At 43.4% G+C, this 13,843-nt stretch overlaps 1 protein-coding gene across 4 annotated transcripts in view; it reads left to right on the top strand.

Annotated features, from left to right (window-relative positions):
* GDPD4 (glycerophosphodiester phosphodiesterase domain containing 4) overlaps positions 1-13,843 on the top strand; it is a 205,002-nt gene that overhangs the window by 100,815 nt on the left and 90,344 nt on the right. For all 4 annotated transcript variants that reach the window (XM_077451411.1, XM_077451413.1, XM_077451414.1 and 1 more), the window contains exon 8: positions 7,752-7,897. In XM_077451411.1, the coding sequence (XP_077307537.1) occupies positions 7,752-7,897 (146 nt within the window). The remainder of the gene's footprint in view (positions 1-7,751; positions 7,898-13,843) is intronic.

Consider the following 13,843-nt stretch of genomic DNA (forward strand, 5'->3'; position numbering starts at 1 on the left):
GCGGTGTCACATGGGTTGATGTCACATGGGTTGATGTCACATGGACTGTCGCCATGTGACATCAACCCATGTGACCAACCCATGTGACATCAACCCATGTGACACCGCCCATTGTCACTATATAAGTGGCAGCACAGCGCGGCTCTGGCATTGCGGCCGGAGAGCTCGTCGAGTCAACATCTCCTGGAGGAGAAGAAGAAGAAGAAGAAGAAGAAGAACGGAAGGCGGCGGCAGCGGCGACAGAAGACCGGGCCACCGCCTGTAAAAGAGCTACAAGAAGGCGCGGTGGCCCGGCAGAAGAACCGAAGAGGGGGACAAGACCCCCGAAGTCGGAAGAAGAGGCCGGCGGGGAGGAAGAAAGCGGGACTCCTCCGCTAGCAAAAGAGCTACAAGAAGATAGCGGAGGAGTCCGGCGAGAAGACCCCCGAAGACGGAAGACCCCCGGAGCTGTGCAATAAAATATTTTAACCCTGTGTTGTGTTTTTTTTTTTTTACTTTTTTTCACAGGTGAATGGGTAGGGGTACATTGTACCCCATACTCATTCACATAGGGTGGGGGGCCGGTATCCGGGGGCCCCCTTATTAAAGGGGGCTCCCGGATTCCGATAAGCCCCCCGCCCGCAGACCCCGACAACCAACGGCCAGGGTTGTCGGGAAGAGGCCCTTGTCCTCATCGACATGGGGACAAGGTGCTTTGGGGTGGGGGGGCCGCACGCCCCCCCTCCCCTAAGGCACCCCCCCATGTTGAGGGCACGCGGCCTGGTACGGCTCAGGAGGGGGGGGGGCGCCCGCTCGTCCCCACCCCCCTTCCTGGCCGGCCGGGTAGCGTGCTCGGATAAGGGTCTGGTGTGGATCTGGGGGGGACCCCCACGCCGTTTTTTTGGCATAGGGGGTTCCCCTTGGAATCCATACCAGACCTAAGGGCCTGGTATGCTCTCGGAGGGGGAACCCACGCCAGTTTCCCTTTCAGAGCTCATTCTCTGATTGGCCACGGCAAAAGTCGCCTGGCCTGGGGAAACCTTTCTGGCTGAAGTGTGAAAGCTTTTTTTCCATTCATTCAGCTAAATGCATGAACATTTAACAAAGTAGAAACTAAGGTCTTTATGCGGTGACTTGACTCACCTCCTGCCTGTCTTGCAGCTCCGCTCGGGCTGAGGAACGGAGCTGCCGACGTCACTTCCGGGTTTCGTAAAGCAGCCGAAAGCCGGAAGTGACGTGCCTGTCTAAGAATGACAATGCTCCCGCCCGTAGAATCACAGTGATTTTACGGGCGGAAGCCAGTCGGCGTTCTGCAGTGCGCCGCAAGGCGGGTTTTTAACCCGCAAATGAAGCGCCATGGATGCAATCTTGTGATTGCATTGACGTGGCGCTTCTCATAGTGCACTGTGACCGGCGCCACAGTACACTATGTCAAATTGTTAAATGACATTTTTTTTTTTTTAATGTCTTAAAGGGCCCGTTTTTTTATTTTTTATTTTTTTTAAACTTTTATTTTTTTATTTTTTATTTTTTTTTTTACTTTTTTTTTTTTACACCTGGGGGAGGGGGGGCGGCGTCCGGACGCCCCCTATGGGCGGGCCGCCACTGGTCACCGTGTTCTTGATGGTCGGAATTTGGTGTGACCGTGTGTATGCAAGACAGCTTGAGTGAAATCCCATTGGAATTCTGTCAGGAAAACCATCCGAGCCTTTTCTGACCAAAATTCAGATCGTATGTACGCAGCATAAGGGTTCCTCAGGGGTAAAAAGGTTGAGAAAAGCTTAAACAAAATTTTTAACATAGACTTTATCATAGACTGCACTGTATTACTTTCCACTGGTTTTGCACTAATTTGGCAACATTTACTACACAGTCTTGTTGTGACCTATCACAAACATGTCTGCGACCCAGTTTGCTCCCCAACCCATAGTTTAAGCAACAGTGCTGTAGAGAGTAGTCACTTTGGGGAAAACAGGCCCTTAGATGCTAAAAGGGTATCACATTGTCTGTTCATTGGTTATCACTCATAAAACACACTAGGTCCCACAAGTGTTGACCCATTACCCTTTCATTGAGCCCAGAGATCCCCTTTAAATATGAATTATTCATATTTGAGTGGAGCATGGCTAAGTAGCATCTGAATCATGAGAGATACAATACAAGACTGTCCTGAAACCTTCAGGCTGGTTCAGTATTTTGATATTCTCTTTGTGGAATGGTAACATTATTCAAATATTCAGCAGTTGTCTCTTGCTCGAGGCTCACAACGGGGGACATTTAGTGTGAAAAATGCTGTCTTACTTGTGTTACTGCTAAAAATACATTTATGGATCTTAGGCAAATGCTGCACGTATGTTAAGTCTTGAAGCAATCTTATAAAAGGCACTTGTCCTCATAGATCATATGCAGATAATGTACACCATTTTTTTTTTTTTTATGTTTACATCAGAATTGATGTGTAAGTAATGAATCGGCATCCATCTTTTAATGAGTTGTTTTCAGCACGATGATCGCTGATTGGTTGCTCTGGTTTTCTGCACTCTGCCTGCATTATCCTTGACTGAGAGCGGCCTTATCAAACCCTTTGAAAGTTCTGTGCTCCCCCACTCCATTGGCCCTACTTTTCCCTTGATATATTGTGAGCTTTGGGCATTATCCTCGGGGGTGGGGCCATGACACCCGATGCTTACATTCTTTACTCTTTCGGGAACACTGAGGCAAATAAGAGCTATTGCAGGGAAAAACTCCAGATTGCAGGTATTACCCTGCAATTGTGCTCCAGTTTTAGTAAATCCCCCCCATATAGTCAGTGGCCATCTACTACTATACCAGTATGGTTGCTAATGGTCAGACTAAAGCCAGCCAAATTTACATTTTTGTTGGATAGAGTGGAGAAGGGTTAATATTATTTTTGGGGTTTTAGCTCTATCCATAACCCCATTAGAGAGATTTTCCTTTACTTCCTGCCCATGACTTAACGAGAATTTCAAGAATTGTATAACATTCATATCTGAGCCGTATGGGGTGTTGGTGAAAAGATGGTTGGTGCCAACCAAAATGTACCAAGTAATCCTCACTAATACACCTTGTTATTTATTTATTCATACTATATTTTATACTATATATGCTCTATATTACTTGCATTTATTTGGACCAGATCGTCGGCTAGACTTGAGTATGATTTCCTGGTGAGGAAAAGTGATACTGGTGGAGCAGGTCTGCCGCATTTGGCATTATTTTTCACCGCAGCATTGACTTCTCTTCCATGGCTGCTCTCAACGGACCATCCTCCTCTTTCACAGCTAACACTCTCGCTCTTCATTTTTATACGTGTGGGACAAGGCTATTACTACTTATAATAAATCGTCATGCCCGCGGTCTCTTACCCCGATTCTGGGTAATCCAGAATCAGGGTAATCCAGAATCGGGGTTGATGACCACCACACCCATCTCCTATTCAACATGCACTCACCCCAAAGGGTCTGAAACCCCTGACTGAGCTTAGCTCTATTCCTTTCGTTAGAAGAGGAGATTGGCTTCAATATTTCCAGTTACGTCATCTTTATGATGGATTGAACAAGGAACGGCTTTGTAGGGATCTGACTAAGCCCTTGTACACACGGTCGGAGATTCCGACGGAATGTGTCCGATCGGACCGTTTTGTCGGATATTCCGACTGTGTGTGGTCTACATCGGACTGTTTCCATCGGAGTATCCGACGGACCAAGTTTTCCAACTTGTTGGTAAAATTTTCCGACAAAATGCTCCGATCGGACACACTCCGATCATGTGTAGAGAATTCCGATCGGACAAAGTGCCAAGCATGCTCCGATCAAATTCCTACACCAAAGCTATTGGCTACTGGCGTGAACGTAGTCCCGTCGTAACGAAATAACGTAATCACGTCGGATTTTCCGACAACTTTGTCCGACCGTGTGTATGCAACAGTTTCGGACAAAATCCGTCGGACAAAATCCGTCGGAATCTCCGACCATGTGTACAAGGGCAAGGGCTTAGATTGAGGGAGGAGCTGTGTCTTTCTCCTCAAAAATGTACACATGCCCTCTCTAAAATGTATGGAATCTTTTTATTTCACACATTCCCCCATCGCCCTTTGAATATCGGAGACTGAGAGCGAGAACTAGGCCATAAATTAGCCTGCGAGGAATGGGATAATATTTCTTACATTTAAATTAACCTTCACAAGAGAGAAACGATAAAATCATATCTAGATGGTATCGCTGTCTGGCCCTATTAAATAAAATCAATCCGGCCTTACCAGACTAATGCTGGAAATGTGGTGGGCCTAGTGGTACACATCTAAACATGTGGTGGTCTTGCCCGACAGTAAAACCATATTCTGCCTAAGCCAGTTGATCACAGGCAAGATCTGACCAGAGACCCCAGAGGTTGCCCTTTTATCTCTGATCCCGGGTTCAATCACAGCCATTAAAAAGGAAATATTTAAATTCTTATTGATGGCAGGTAGAGCTTTGATAACCAGATATTGGAAATCGGCAGCAATTCCAGCAATACAGGAATGTGTTGCAGAAGTGAACTATATCATGCGCTTAGAAGAGCTTGTAGCTTCAGTCAAAGAAAATGATTCTCAGTTTAGGGAGGTCTGGACCCCATGGGTGCAGTCTTTTGAATCCCCTATATTTTTGCCTTTTATGAGTTAATAGACAATGGCACCCCTTTTTGAATAGGTATATCTGTTTGAACGTTTGGGTCAGATACTTTGAAGCACTAGACAAATACATACTTACAGACATTTACATATGTGTACATATTCATATACATAGATCCTTTTCTTATTTAACAAACTTGGAAGCGTGGCTAGGCCATTCCCCAATAAACCAAATATTGCATCACATTATAATTGTATAATTTTATGTTGATTTTATGTTGATAGTTGATGCATGACTTGATGAAATGCTGAAATTCTTAGGTTTGGCGTGTAGCCTTAGTGCCGGTTCACACTACCGCGACTTGTCAGGCGACTTAGCCGCCTGACAAGTCGCGCTCCGTTCTGTACTACGGAACCGTTCTAATAGGAGCGACTCAAGTCGCTCCGACTTAGAAAAAGGTTCCTGTAGTATTTTCGGGGCGACTTCAGGCGACTTGCATTGACTTCTATACAGAAGTCATTTTGCAAGTCGCCGCTGAAATCGTGTGCAGGTCGCGTCTGTGAGACGCGCTGCAAGTCACGTCGCCCCTGTGTGAACGGGCACTTAAGTAGAGTTAATGACAATATGTAGAACTGTTGATGTTATAACTGCCACATTTTCCAACAACAATAACAATTTATTGGTAAGGTAGTTATTCCTGCGCTGCCACTATTGAGTAATGGATGGAGGAACTGCTGCGTTCACCGAGATGGATCAAACCGTATCCACTTAATTGTAATGAGAGGGTAAGTTGGTGTCGCGCTGTTCTAATTTAGAGTATTTAAGAAGGTAAATCCCCATCTACCTGTCTCAATGGAGGGGAGTGGTAATATGCAACTAAGAGATCTACAAAATAATATTCACTAGTAAAGTATAGGTCTCATCCCCTATGGTTATGAGTAATTATGTAAATGCCAAGAGTGCAATAGAAAAAAAAAAAAGGAAAAATAGTAAACGCACTACAGGGGTGTCTACACCTAAACTCTAGACAAAGACAATAGTGCTTATTTGAAGATAAGTGCACTTAGTATGATCATGATAAACAAATGAGATCAGTGTAATCAAAAAAAATTATAAAAGTAAACGCACTGCAGAGCCAACTCTGGCCTGCAGTATAAACAGAATATGTAGTGTAAACAGGTAACGTCACTTTTAAACCTGCAATGGTCAAAACAGAAAAGTGCTATGTGCTTCTAAAGATAAGTATATAAATAAATGTTATAAAAGTTAACGCACTGCAGAACCAACTCTGGCCTGCAGTATAAACAGAATACGTAGTGTAAACAGGTTCAACACCGTCACTTTTAAACCTGCAGTGATCAAAACAAAAAAGTGCTATGTGCTTCTAAGGGTAAGTATAGATAAATAATGGTGACAGATTGAAATATTAATACACACTAATTTAAAGTGGGTGTGCAATCGAGTGACTACATCCAATTAATAAACGTGAATTCATAAGAAAATATCAAAAAGCAGTTAGTAGAATATGGTGTGAAAAAAATAAAATAAAAATAAAAAATAGAAAAATATATGTATAATATATAAATGCCCTACAGAGCCTTTTCATCAGGTGTGTAGGGTTTAGCTCGTTAGAGAGTATAATTAGAAAAAGTGCTGAGTGCAGTATAAATTAAAACTAAAACAAAACTCCAAAGCGATACATGTAAAAACACAAAAAAAGTGCATACATTCGGATTTTTCTGTAAAATAAGTAAACGCCCTGCAGGGCCAAGTTCATCAGTGCAATAAACCACAAGTGGATCAATTAAATAATATATCGACTTTGGTGAATTAGTCCAAAACGCAGGAGGTAAAAGGAAGAAAAAGTGGGGAAACTTCAATATATATATAGTCCCTTCAAGTGCTCGTGCTTTTTCTTTTGCTATAAATGTGCAATCCAATTGAAACACCACTTCCCAGTGTGTTCCTCCTTCGTGACCATACACTCGGGTGGGCAATGGCCCCTTACCTTATGGTAAGGAGAAAAACGCCTTAAGATGGAGGTCTCTTTAAGGTTCTTCCCACCAGGTTAAAGCTTCTCCTTTCAAGTATCTTTAAAACTCCAGGGGACCCAATAGGTTAATAAAAGAGGGTTACCATAGTGTAGTAGTTTGATTAAAAATGAAACTAATTTATCACGAAACTTCATACAGGGTATTCACATTTTCATTCATAAAATATTCCTTTTTTTTTCACACCATATTCTACTAACTGCTTTTTGATATTTTCTTATGAATTCACGTTTATTAATTGGATGTAGTCACTCGATTGCACACCCACTTTAAATTAGTGTGTATTAATATTTCAACCTGTCACCATTATTTATCTATACTTACCCTTAGAAGCACATAGCACTTTTTTGTTTTGATCACTGCAGGTTTAAAAGTGACGGTGTTGAACCTGTTTACACTACGTATTCTGTTTATACTGCAGGCCAGAGTTGGCTCTGCAGTGCGTTTACTTTTATAATTTTTTTTGATTACACTGATCTCATTTGTTTATCATGATCATACTAAGTGCACTTCTCTTCAAATAAGCACTATTGTCTTTGTCTAGAGTTTAGGTGTAGACACCCCTGTAGTGCGTTTACTATTTTTCATTTTTTTTTTTTTCTTTTGCACTCTTGGCATTTACACAATTACTCATAACCATAGGGGATGAGACCTATACTTTACTAGTGAATATTATTTTGTAGATCTCTTAGTTGCATATTACCACTCCCCTCTATTGAGACAGGTAGATAGGGATTTACCCTCTTAAATACTCTAAATTAGAAAATCGCGACACCAACTTACCCTCTAATAACAATTTATTAAAACAATGTTACTGCAATCAGGAGTAACAAAGAGTTCAGGGGTCAGTGGTAGTAAGTAAAGCAGAGGTCAGGTGTAAATAATGCAGAGCTCAGGGGTCAGTAGTATATAATGCAGAGTTCAGCGGTAGGAGTATGTAGCGCAGAGTTCAGGGGTCAGTAGTAAGTAATGCAATGGTCAGGAGTAAATTGATGTTTATTGAATGCAAATTAATGGTTGTCACAATATTACTCAACAGTGACTTTATCCTTGTCCCTTTTTCTTTAGTAAATCATGTGTTTGTTTTCAGGCTCCCAGCTGATTATAGCGGGTCCGTATCTCGCTGTGTTACTGTTTCTGTATTTTATCCCTCTTGGAATGTACTCACCCTGCATCAGAGAGGAGGGGACACTGGGAGCTAAACCTCTGCTGATCGGGCACAGGGGGTCACCAATAGTAAGTTTTTAAAAAATTCACATTTCGGTATTGTCAACTCAACATGATATCTGTGTATCTCCCAAAGCCGTTTCCCATTATCACAGTATGATCTATTTGTAACATGTAACCAACACACACTTAACATCAACCCCCCCCCCCCCCAAAAAAAAAAACAAACATTTTTTTAAGGAATAACATTGGTCCTATCCTGGTAACTTTTTTTAAATGTTTTTTTATCTTTTTGCCAAATTGTCTTACCTGCTTCTGTTCTGTAGCTCCAGAGACAGGCTAACATGAACTTCTTCAAACTAAGTGCAAAAGTGGAAAGATCTGCCTGCTGAAGTCACAGTCTCAGGATCAGTCTCAGAGATGCAATAGGAGAAACGCTGACAAAACTAGAACTAGGGATGAGGTTTGGGTTCTAATCAAGCTTGTGTTCAAGGCATGTGTCATAGTTTAATGACACAAATATGCCCCTAACCCATAATCTTTTGTATAACCCTTGTCCCAGGTCAGGTAATAATATGAAAGGAAGGACAAGCCTGTCTTCTCCCAACACCCATATTGTAAGTGTTTATTAAAACTGGTTAGGGAGAGCTGACAATCTGTGCAAGGAGAGTGTAAGAAGATATACTTTGCTATTTTGTGTTATACTGCATTCTGTGCTGTAATGTGCTATACATTACTACACTGTACTATACTGTGGATAGCTGTGGGGTGGTGTCATTTTTTAGGACTGGAGTAGGCAACCTGATCAACCAGATCTAATTGAACCAGATGGAACAGATGAACTACCACTAGGGTGCTGCGCGCATTTTTTTCAAAAGGAGATAACCTCACGAAGCCTCACTAAGGTTTAAATAGTTCAGGAACAGTAGTAAGTAAAGAGTTCAGAGGTCAGAAGTAAATAATTCAGAGTTCAAGGGTCAGTAGTATAAAATGCAGAGTTCAGAGGTCAATAGTAAGTAGCACAGAGTTCTTGGGTTACTAGTAAGTAAAGCAAAGTTCAGGGTTAGCAGTATATAATGCAGAGTTCGGAGGTCAGTAGTATGTAATATAGAGTTCAGAGGTTAATGGTAAGTAAAACATAATTCAGGGGTCAGTAGTAATGCAGAGTGCAGATGTCAGAAGTAATGTATAGTACTAGGACCAAGAGTACATAAGCAGAGTTCAGGAGTAAGAGCAACATTCAGAGGTCAGTAGTAAGTAACAGAGTTCAGGGGTCAGTAGTAAGTAATGCAGAGTAACAGGGGTCAGGAGTAAGTAACACAGAGTTCAGTAGTAGGTAACATAAAATTTATGTGTCAATATTAATATAAGCTGAGTTCAGGGATCAGTAGTAACAAAAAGTTCTGAGATCAGTTGTAAGTAATTCAGAGTACAGGGCGTAACAGTACCTCCCACACCCAGCTTGAGTGCTTCCATCATATACCACTTCCTCCAGTCTGAATATAGATATTAGATATTATAGCCGCATATTACAACCAAGAACTAGGCAGGACTTATTTGGCTGCAAAGCTGGAACTGTTTATTTGAACAAGAATACAGGCTTTTATACACTTGAGAAGGAGTTTCCCTTATGATCATATTACCATAACAATACAAACTGTAACCAGAAACATAAATTAACATGAGCTAATTAACTAGTCATTTAACCAGCCTAGGTGACTCAGAGGTTTGACATTTCAGGTCAGACTTGCTGTCTCCTAGCTCAGAAGACAAAATACACATTATCATAGGTATAAACACCTTCACAAAATAGCAGAGCTACTTACAATAAACACATTATGGCAAGGGGACCCAGACAGGTGTCTTGCTGATGACTAGGGATGAGCTTGATGTTCGCCCAACAGCAAACATTATAGGGTGTTTGCGGAAAATTTGAGCGCAGCCGAAAGCCCGATAATGCACTGCGAGATCGTAGTGCATTGCTGTATGATGAATTGCCAAAGCATGCACCTTACCTTCATGCTTTGGGCAATCACAGCACGGTCTGTCATGCAGACCAGTTTGATGCAGTGTGCGACTTATAGTCTGAGCACTGACAGGCTGACCCCCCACCCCTTCAACCTCTGCAGCAATGCTGGCAGCGCTCATACATCTATTTCCCAAAGATAACCTCTGGATATGACGCTGAACACATGCACTCCATGGCAAGGCCTGTTCTGAATGGAACCTGTCCTGTTAAACCACTGTATGGTCTTGGCCACGTGCTGCAGCTCAGTTTCAGGGTCTTGGCAATCTTCTCATAGCCTATGCCATCTTTATGTAGAGCATTTTTTTTCAGGCCCTTAGAGAGTTCTTTGCCATTAGGTGCCATGTTGAACTTCCAGTGAGCAGTATGAGAGAGTGAGAGCTATAACACCAAATTTAACACACCTGCTTCCCATTCACACCTAAGACCTTGTAACACTAACGAGTCACATGACAATGGGGGAGGGAAAATGGCTACTTAGGCCCAATTTGAACATTTTTACTTAGGGGTGTACTCACTTTTGTTGCCAGAGGTTTAGACATCAATGGCTGTGTGTTGAGTTCTTTTGGGGGGACCGTAAATGTACACTGTTATACAAGCTGTACACTCACTACTTAACATTGTAGCAAAGTGTAATTTCTTCAGTGTTGTCACATGAAAAGATATAATAAAATGTTTACAAAAAACACTGCATTTAGCATAGACTATATATTCAGTGTTTACTCTATATTCAGTCAGTGCAGGCAGTGTATTATATAATAAATAAATAAATAATATATATATATATATATATATATATATATATATATATATATATATATATATATATACTCTGCATCCAGTGTAGCCTATATTTACAGTGCATTCTGTGGTGTACAGTTTCTAATACACTTCAGGCGGTGTACACAGTATCTAATACAGTGTGTACAGTTTCTACTACACTTCTGGTGATACACAATACAGTGCAGCCGTAGTACAGTTTCTACTACTTTTCTGGTGATGTACACAGTATCTAATACAGTGTGTACAGTTTCTACTACACTTCTGGTGGTGAACACAATACAGTGCAGCTGTAGTACAGTTTCTAATACAGTGCAGGTGGTGTACACAGTATCTAATACAGTGTGTACAGTTTCTACTACTTTTCTGGTGGTGTACACAGTATCTAATACAGTGTGTACAGTTTCTACTACACTTCTGGTGGTGTACACAATACAGTGCAGCTGTAGTACAGTTTCTAATACAGTGCAGGTGGTGTACACAGTATCTAAAATGGTGTACAGTTTCTACTACACTTCTGGTGTAGTAGACACAAAACAGTGCAGCCGTAGTGCAGTTTCTACTACTTTTCTGGTGGTGTATGCAGTACACAATACAGTGCAGCCATAGTACAGTTTCTAATACAGTGCAGGCAGTGTATAGAGTATCTAATACAGTGTGTACAATTTCTGATACACTTCAGGCGGTGTACAAAGTATCTAATACAGTGTAGTGTGGTGTTGCAAAACAAAAAATACATCATGTCCGGAAGGCCACAAAGGACAGGCAGACGCTAACAGGCCACTAAAAGAGGGCAAGCAGCATCTGTGTCTACAGTCAACAGTGGTGGTTGTGGACATGGTGCATCCTCTCCAGAAGGCCGTGAGGCATGCTTGTCCTTTTTTTCTGCTGCTGGCCGTGTTATTGAGCCACAACATGCAGAAGAGTTGGTGGAGTGGATAACAAAGCTGTCCTCATCCTCCCCATCCTGTGTCACACAGGCTCAGAGTATTTTGCATTCCAAAGCAGCTGCCAAAGCGGCCTATTCTACCGGCTCCTTGTCCACAGTCACTCCTTCCGTAGCCCCACCATCATGCACGGAGAAGTCCCCAGAATTATTCGACCACAGTGTCGGGTACATGCTGCTGGAGGATGTGCAGCGATTTGAAGGCTCCAATGTTGGTTCCCAGGTTGAGGAAGGGAGTACCATGAGCCTAGAGAGAGGGGGGTGCCACAGAAGGACAAGAAACTGTCAGTGACGAGGAGGGAGGTGACGATGAGGTCACTGATTGTACTTGGGTTCGTAAGAGAAGAGAGGAGAAGGAGGCACAACTCCAACGAGGCAGGATGTCCTCTAGGGGGCAGCTTAAGGGCAGCCACCCTATTGCATCACACCACAGAGCTCCACAGGTGCAGGGTGCTGCTGACTCCCCACTTACTTTTAAAAGTTCTTTGGTGTGGGCCTTTTTTTAAACATGTGCAGCAGACGGCACTGTTGCTGTTTGCAACCTATGTCTAAAGCGGATCAAGCGTGGCCAAAACAGCAGCCACTTGGGCACCACATGCTTGACCAGACATATGACGACCTGCCATGCAAATTTCCCTACCCCAGTTGCTGAACCGTAAAAAGAGATTCGGTCCCAGCCATCCACATGCTCAGTGTCTAAATGCTAGCTTGGCCAAATTGCTAGTAGTACAACTGCAGACTTTTCAGCTGGTAGACTCTGCCTTGTTGGACAGGGCAGTCAGCGGTAAGGTTCATATTACCGCTGACTCATGATCCAGCGGGCATGGGCAGGGACGTTACCTTTCCTTTACTGTGCATTGAGTAACTCTTCTGGCAGCTGGGAAGGATGCAGGACAGGGTTCAATGTTGTTGGAGCTTGTTCTGTCACCACGCCTCCAAAATGCTAGTGGTGATTCTGCCACAGCTCTCTCCTCCTCCCCCTCCTCTTTTAGTTCCTCTATGGCTTCTTCGGCAGATTTGTCCTCTGAAGCAGTGGTGCTCCATAAGCAGTCAGGCTAAAAGATGCCATGCAGTGCTTCAGTTGGTCTGCCTAGGGGACAGGAGCCACACTGGGGCAGAGATTCTGTCAGCTCTGAAGGGGCAGGCTGAAAGGTGGTTGACGCCATGCCAGCTTCAGCATGAAATGTTTGTATGCAACAATGACACCAACCTTCTCTCCACCCTCCGACAGGGACACTTCACCCATGTTCCATGTTTGGCACACGTCCTGAATTTGGTGGTGCAGCGGTTCTTGAGCAGTACCCAGGCTTACAGGATCTCCTGTGGCAGGCCAGAAAAGTCTGTGGTCATTTCTGCTGGTCATACAATGCCAGTGCTCGGCTGGCTAACATGCAAAGGGAATGCAACCTGCCAACCAGACGCCTTATTTGTGACATGCCCATCAGGTGGAACTCAACATTGGCAATGCTGTAGTGGCTGCACACACAGCAGAGGACCAACAATGAGTACCTGTGCGAGTATGGCACCAGGACAGGGTCAGGGGAGCTTGGCTTCTTTTCACCACACCAGTGGCTACTGATCAAGGATGCATGCACATTCCTGTCACCATTTGGATGGTGAGCAGCAACAATGCATGCATCAGTGACACTGTCCCCCTAGTCTTCCTGCTGGAGCACACGCTTCGTGGAATCATGGACAGGGAACTTGAGGCAGAACAGTGGGAGGAAGAGGAGGACTTCCTTTCCTTTCAAGTTCCCTTTATCCAGATAGCATTCCTGCGGGCCCACCAAACACACAGGAAGAAGAGGAGGAGGATCGTGTTAGCTCGGATGTAGAGGACCCTAGGATTCACGGTAATAAAGAGAGGGATCATTACTGGCTGACAACCCTTCTTGATCCATGTTACAAGGGTAAGGTTGCAGAACTCATCCTGCCTTTGCAGAGGGAGCAGAGGATGAAAAGTTTTCAGGAGGCCTTGAAGAAAGGTTTGTGCACTGCATTTCCAGACCCTGGGAGGTTAAAATTTCCTGGTGCTGGACAACATGTTGCTGAGGCTTCGTTCATTCAGAGGAAGAGTGGTGGAGAAGGTGGCCAGCTGACCGATGCCTTTAAACTATTTTTCAGTCCTCAGCGCCAAGATCTAAATGGTTCAAGCAACCATCACCAGTGTCTGCATTACATGGTGCAGGAATATCTAGGGGCAAGAGCAGACTTGGAGACCTGTCTAACAGAGCATTCATTGGGTTACCGAGTCTTGCGGATT

The sequence above is a fragment of the Lithobates pipiens genome, unplaced genomic scaffold (genome assembly GCF_037356315.1).
Source record: "Lithobates pipiens isolate NorthernLeopardFrog02 unplaced genomic scaffold, aLitPip1_a1.2 Scaffold_23, whole genome shotgun sequence".
In the NCBI taxonomy this organism is placed as follows: Eukaryota; Metazoa; Chordata; class Amphibia; order Anura; family Ranidae; genus Lithobates; species Lithobates pipiens.